General features: G+C 42.4%; 1 protein-coding gene across 1 annotated transcript; it reads right to left on the reverse strand.

Annotated features, from left to right (window-relative positions):
* Positions 1-1,435: 1,435 nt before the first annotated feature.
* On the reverse strand, positions 1,436-5,968 carry LOC147434486 (uncharacterized). The gene has a single exon (XM_086490930.1). It carries the CDS (start codon positions 2,342-2,344, stop codon positions 1,604-1,606), a length of 741 nt encoding a protein of 246 aa, XP_086347056.1. The 5' UTR covers positions 2,345-5,968; the 3' UTR covers positions 1,436-1,603.
* Between the last annotated feature and the right edge of the window lie 1,296 nt (positions 5,969-7,264).

The following is a 7,264-nucleotide window of genomic DNA, read 5'->3' on the forward strand; positions in this document are numbered from 1 at the left end:
ACAACTGCCTGGGTCACCTGTCCCCAATTGCCCTGGCCGTCGGGGATATTGCAGTTTAAAGGAAAGTGTGTAGCAGATCCCCGACTGCCCTGGCCGTCGGGGATCTGCTACACACTTTCCTTTAAACTGCAATATCTTGAGCATCGGGGCTCCGTTTTGACGAGCCGTCTGGACCGGCTTGTAGAGCACATTGAACACTACATTTCAGGACACTGATAGAGCACTTCGAACACCTTCATATGCCATCTTATATGGACTGTCTCGTAGCACTTTTGGCCTAAAAAGCCGCTTTAGACATACTTTTTCGCTACCCTTTGGCTGCCCAGGTCCTTGGCACCTGCCCTAGTCTTCCGCATTGCACTTGCCTGCAGCCTCTGCCTGGCATAGGCCATCTCCTAGCTTAGACCAACTTTGGCTGCACCATCATTGCCCGGGATCTTCTTGAATTTTAAAGCCCTAAAAAACTGAGTTTGATTGGAGGCTTCAGGTTGAAAGACAGTCTCCTTCAAGAGAAGCCTTGCCTTTCTGATATCTTCTAATTGCTCATTAGCAAGATTATATTTGGCTTCGATCCATCATTTGTGCTCCTGCTCAGTAGCATGCCCATTGGCTTTTATGGAGGTAAGCACCTGGACCTCCGCTGTAAGATGCAGAAGGTGTACCTCCCTAGCTTTCTTGAACCGGGGGCCCGAGGTTTTGATTGCTTTCTGGATGCTCCGAGCAAAGAGGTCCCACACATTGTGTTTGTTGAGGTCGACATCTTTTTTGAGCTTACCCAGTGCTTTCTTGGTTAGATTCCTGAAGAGAGGGTCTTTGAATAGGTGTGCCCCTGTTACTAACAGTTTTTTCCCACCTCTTGGGTGTCTCCTCCTCCTCTTTATTCTTCTTGAAATGTATGTGCAGAGGAATGTGATCCGAAAGGCTTTTTGTTGGGACTACCTTCATCTCCATCAACGACGGTATCCAGTCAGCTTGGTGTGAGCAATAGCATTTGTCCAGCTTTGAGGCAGTGCGTGCATACTGGAGGCTTGTGTAGGTGAAACCAGGCGTGTTGTTCCAGTCAGCTTGGTGTAAGCAATAGCATTTGTCCAGCTTTGAGGCAGTGCGTGCATACTGGAGGCTTGTGTAGGTGAAACCAGGCGTGTTGTTCCATGGGCCCACTTCCCATAAGTCGATCATCGCCCACTTTTCACACAAACTTTGTCATTTAGACCTTTCCGAGCCAACCAACATACCAGAGGATCTTGTTCTATCCGTGCTCTTTTCTACCATATTAAAGTCGCCAACCAACAACCACTCACCTTCAATAGGAGTATCTCTAAGATGCATCCAGAGTTTAACTCTTTCTTTTGCATTGCAAGTGCCGTACACATTCTTTATAGATGATTTTAACTTGCACCTCACCACCTTAAAGCTTTATTGTGATACTTATGCATGAGATTGAGAAAAAAGAAAGAAATTTTGCTTGAGACATTACAAGGAGTTAACCATGGTGAAATTTACAAAGTAGAGTGTTTTAAAGTTTTGGATTATTGGTGAGACCAACGAGAAGCGGGAATCGATCTGGGGTAGTTACTAACAATCAACCACACCTAGAAGATGGTTAAGAAAGAGCGTTAGGAGCCAAGAGAGAGGGAGCCCAAAAAGAGGAACGAGGAGGAGAGGTGGAGGAGCTAGTAGAAGTGGAGATCATGAGTAAGGGGGAGGAGGAGGCGGAGAAGTAAGAAACAGCAGGCGAGCTCGCTAAGCTCCACATGGCCCCTCCCTCGCTGCTCGCCGACGACCCTTGCGACACCAGCTGCAACCCTGGCCCAGCACCACCCGACGTGGAGCCTCTCTGCCACGTCGGACTCCCCCTCTCCAACGAGGCTGCCTCCGCCTGCTCCTGCACGTCCGCCTCCTCCTCCTTGACCTCCTCCTTGATCGTGAACAGCAGCCGAGGAGCTGCTGGTGCACCTTCCTCCACGTCACCGTCCTTGCTGTCGGTCAGCTGGGCCTGTGCCTGCATGAGCTTCGCCAGATCAGCCGTAGCGCCTGCCTCGCTGGCAAACGCGCAGGGTTGCTCGCTTACGTGGCCCAATGTGGGCGAAGAGACCGGACGCTGGTGGGCAACCTGTGAAAGCACTGGGCAGCTGGTGCTGCGCTGGATACGTAGCATGTAAAGCTGATTGCAGGACGGGGTGGGCTGCTGAGGTGGCGGCGTGCGGGCGGCGGAGGGCAGGGTCGTCAGCAGACGTGTCTGGCGTTTGATGGCGCAATAGAGTTGAAGTGCGAGGGAGAAGAGGAAGCAAAGCAAGGCGACGCTCATGAGGTCGCCGAAAACGCCCAGAATGCCAGCTCTCATTCTCTCCCTAGCTGCAATACGTCTCTCTCTCTCTCTCTCTCTCTCTCTCTCTCTCTCTCTGTGGCGGCCTTACTCCATGGCTACTTTTAATTCTTGAGACTTGACTCTTTCCAGAATCCGAACCCTCGCAAACTGCAGTTTCAAAGCTGGACCAATGTATATGCGCTGATTTCGAAGTTCGCACGTGAACCCACTCTGCAGCCGACAACCGCTCATAGGTAGTGCGAAGTGGGGCTGGCTTTACAAATATGTGTAAGTGCGTGCGTGTGTGTGTGAGTGTGAGTGAGAGAGAGAGAGAGAGAGAGAGAGAGAGAGAGCGGGAGGTTGTCCTTCCTACCCCTTGGCAGCTTCCTTCCATCTTACTCCATCAGTATACAACGGCTTTAACATTTTCTCTCAATTTTCAAGGTAAAGCATTTGTATATGTTGCTAGAGTTCATGATTCATGGCTCTCACAACACCAAAAGGTAGTGGGCCATTCTCTATAGCAACATGTATCATAGTCCAGTAATGTAAACTATGTACCCTGTAGGCACAAGAAATCCAGGTAGAAGATCGAAAGCGCACTAACTTACTTGTTCTGCGAAAGCATGAGTGGATGGACAAAAAAGTTATTTTCGGGACATAGCTATTTTTGGAAGTGTGTGAGCAAATATGCTAGATCAAAATGAAAAAATATAGGGCATGTTATATATCACCAGATAGCTCTTCAAAAGTAGCATCTAAATCTATAATGTGTGCATAATTTAGAATTGAATTGTAGGAATTTTATTGGTCCACTTTTGAAAAAATAGTTATTTTTCGTGTGCATGATTTAGAATTGAATTGTAGAATTTTATTGGTCCTCACTTTTGAAAAAATAGCTGTTGAAAAACAACTTCTCACCTTTAAAAGTGTACGACCCATTCACGCTTTCACCCTGGATGTGAAAGAATATATAGACCCAAAACATTTTTTCCATTGATTTATTATGTTTTGAGTATGAACAAAAGTTCCCAAACTTTGTTTGACATATCACATGTACATATTTAATCTTGTGGATTCTAAGTTGCACATTTTGGGCATCGTTTGTAGCATGCAAAAGCAACAATGATAATTTTTCAATGCTAGTTTTGGTTGTGACATCTCTAAATAACAATACTGACTCATAGCAATCACTTGCCAACTCTATGTCTTCTTCAAGCATGGGTGTCTCCTCAAGCATAATATACAAACAAGTACAAACTTTTCTTCATAGTCTATGTAAGCCCACTACAAAATATCGCTTGAATACCGACATTAGATCACCATTGCTAATGGTGAGTGTCGGTACAATCTTCAAAAAGATGTGGAGTACGGAAGCCACTTTTCTAAAAGATTAAATTTTAAAATTTTTAAGTAGATATCGATTTAACATTGATGCTCATACCACTGGATATTTCGACACAACTTCTAGCATATCCCATAGGAATTACATAGTTGTAAAACCTAGAATCACATATGTCATCTTTATCCCCAACCAACCCAATTGGTGAGGTCCACTGCTGGTATTAACCAAAAGGTATGCCAACCACTTCCCCTAAGTTTAGGCAATAGTTCATGCCAAGCAACACCCACATCTGAGGTAGAAATCTCCCATTAGAGTCAGTAAAATCATATGCTAACAGCCAGCAAGCATCATTTCCAAGAAGCCTTATTGCCAAACCACTTACAGTTTATAGTGATTTTTGTAAACAAGTCATCACTATAGTATGGAAAAATATGTGAAAAGGTTTTTTCAGTAAGGCAGGTACCACAACTCCACTGAGACCCTAAGAGAGTAGATGATCCAAGAAAACCCAAATTAAACCTACCATAGGGTATAGTATTTCAAAGCCCAATTAACATATATTTAGTTTACGATGAGAAAAATTCCCCCAAGTATTTCCATACAAAAAGTTTCCTAACCGCCACCATGTGAGGCTAATCATGCTAGCTAAAAAACAACTCAAAAAGCAGCTCAATACACCGACAACCTTGTCAAATGAAAAGTAATCCAAGGAGCAATATAGATAACTGAAATTTCATCGACAATTGATCATAGAGAAGGAGAACATCTTGCTCAATCAGTCCCAGTCATAGAAGATTTTGAAAAAGACCTAGTTCACCACAACTATCCAATGTACGGTAGTCAATAGAGATTAAAAGAACTTACTTACTGCAGATTTGTAATCAACAGAGTGCCAAATTTCTCAAGCTACTAAGCGCCAGTAACTCAATATCGACAGGATTCAAAACTGACATAGTTTAAGGGCATTTTCCTACCATTAACAGTTTAGCAATAATCTAACATAGCAAAAACCAGAAACCAAAAAAAAGCAACAGATTGCATGTACTATTTTCCAATAAAAGTTTGGCACCAACCTGAGATGCATTGTTTTGTTCAATCATCTCCATATTGTGAAGCTTTAGGAGGAGAGATCACACCACCCAACACACAGTAGTTGCACATGCCCAATATAGACAAAAGAAATCATTCACTCGACTATCTTTCCTAGACAGACACAACACGTATCAAGGCTAAGTGTGGGGAAGAACTTCCCTCACCTTAGTTTAAATAGTTGAAGGTGGATGGTTGTCCAGCTAGAGACGAAGACGGACCAAGATTCCCCAAGTTCAGCTTACCAAATCAGCTTGAAGACCAATTAAGCAACTATTGTGTGAGGCTATTAGGAGTTAATGGCAAAGGTGAAAGGAGGAAAGAGAAGTTGGGAGATGCACAAAAAACCAGAATAAGCAATAGGCATGGCAAGAGTATGCAGAAAAGGCTATCACGCTTGGGAGGGGTGAAACCCATTAAATGCAATGTACCTGATTATGCCAGGGATAATATGCCCCTTTGAAAAAAGGTTTTAGGGGGAATGATTCCACCAGAAGATCAGAACCTCCCCATCCAAGTGAATAACTGGGTAGGTTCACAGATGTGCACTCTATCCCATATCTCTTCAACAATATCTTGATGGCGTTAGATCAAATCCTGGGATTTTGTAAGTGGATAGGATAGGGGTAATATAATGTATCAATGATTAGTAAGTTGGAAAGAAACAAGGGGAAAGCTTCTAAGAGTTTTTTCTTTCTCTTTCCAAGAAAGGATGAGCAGAGATAACCAATAGTTGATAGTTGCGGTGTTTAAGACTGAAAGTGTTTATGAGACCACTGCTTGTTTTTCAAAGTCCAATTAGATTTTCTTATGAAATTCAACTCCTTTAAAGCGGGAGATAATACATTGGGTACCAAGGGGCGGGATTGGGATATCTTTGTCTACACCATATCCCAATCGAGTGAGAGACGGGATCCAACAAGCCTGTGGATGTCAGAAAACTTTAAATATTTTGACAATTCTAAGAATTCTTAGTAGATGATAGCTACCCGACCCAAGGGTAACTTGGGAGAATTTGTGTGTGTTTAAATTTGAAAATCCCATCAATTTGAATCGTGTATTGAGACCCTTAGACATTGTTGAAGACTAATATAATTCAAAAATACTTTATGTAATACAAACACAACTTTTCTTTTGAATTGCCAATTAGATATTGCAAAATAAATTGGTTGTACATCAACATTGACGCCCTGATTACATAATGATGAGGAGGAGCATCACACCAAGGTCACAAGGAACACAAAGATTGTAATATACCAAGTCTCTCTTTATGGGAGAATCTATAATACAAAAGCCTATTGGAGGGCAGACCGGTTCCACATAAATCCGATCCTCAACTAGTGTCAAGTTCTCTGATTCTCTCTCTCTCTTGCAAAAGTATTGTTCATGCCAAGTTAATTAAGTATAATGGTTATGTTGCTACCTCTAATTAAGTTCACCCTCTATGTTCTCAAAGTGGTCTCACAAAAATGCTCTCTTTAATTCTCCTAATTACGCTATTCTCAAAGTTTATAGGAAATTTCCATTACAAGAAATTATGTCGATGAAGAGGTGATAAAATTTCCATTCATAGTATAGAACAATCTTTATACACAAGTACAAGAGAGTCAAAAGCCTGATCCATTCATAGTATAGAACAAGCTTTATACACAAGTACAAGAGAGTCAAAAGCCTGAAGGTATATAAGTCCACCATCATCAAGCCAAGTAACTTTGAAAATCATAGTTGAGAAGGTAACCCTGACCTGCACCCATAGAAACCACACAACACATAGTTGTAATTGGCACGGTATGCAGGTGATGCATGGGTATCCCACCTGCTATAGATGTCACCCAACTAGATTGCTTTCAAAGACAAATAATAAGAAAATATAAAGCCAACCATAACATATATTCAGAGATGGTTTCATTTACAAGGAGTTGCAAGGAAACCGTGTGGAGCCTCTTTTGCTTTGCAAGCTCTCATGAGATAAGGCCGGAGACGAGTTTTATGAGGCAATTTAGCCTCGAAGTGGGCCACATATACCTGTTTCTTAACTTTACAAAGTTTGGCATTAATTGCCACTATTTTTTCTGATTAGTAATATTGCTCGTACGTGCAGTCAATCTATGCTTTGGAGTCACATGTAGCACAAAGAGATGTTAGTAAGTAAGTCCTACACCTTCCTAGATGGAGTCAAAAAAACCACATAAAAGGTAGTGAGTATGAGTGCTCAAATCCCCTTAATTAGAACACATAGAGGTGGGATATTCTAGAATCCCCTCATTGCTCCAAAGGCCAAGGGAGTGTGCCAACCACCGCCCATAAAATTGATGCAATAAGCAACCATATATGGCCACATGAGCAGCCATAAGGTAACCATTTACAACCATATCTACCATATTTCACAACCCTTCACAACCATATTCAGCCACAATAATTCTTGACCATATTACAACCAGCCATTCACAACCATATTCAGCCACATGAGCAGCTTTGCCAAAGATCTGTCACATAACACTCAACAGGCATACAACGTATTT

The sequence above is a fragment of the Adiantum capillus-veneris genome, chromosome 19 (genome assembly GCF_014529385.1).
Source record: "Adiantum capillus-veneris isolate H3 chromosome 19, ASM1452938v2, whole genome shotgun sequence".
Classification (NCBI taxonomy): domain Eukaryota; kingdom Viridiplantae; phylum Streptophyta; class Polypodiopsida; order Polypodiales; family Pteridaceae; genus Adiantum; species Adiantum capillus-veneris.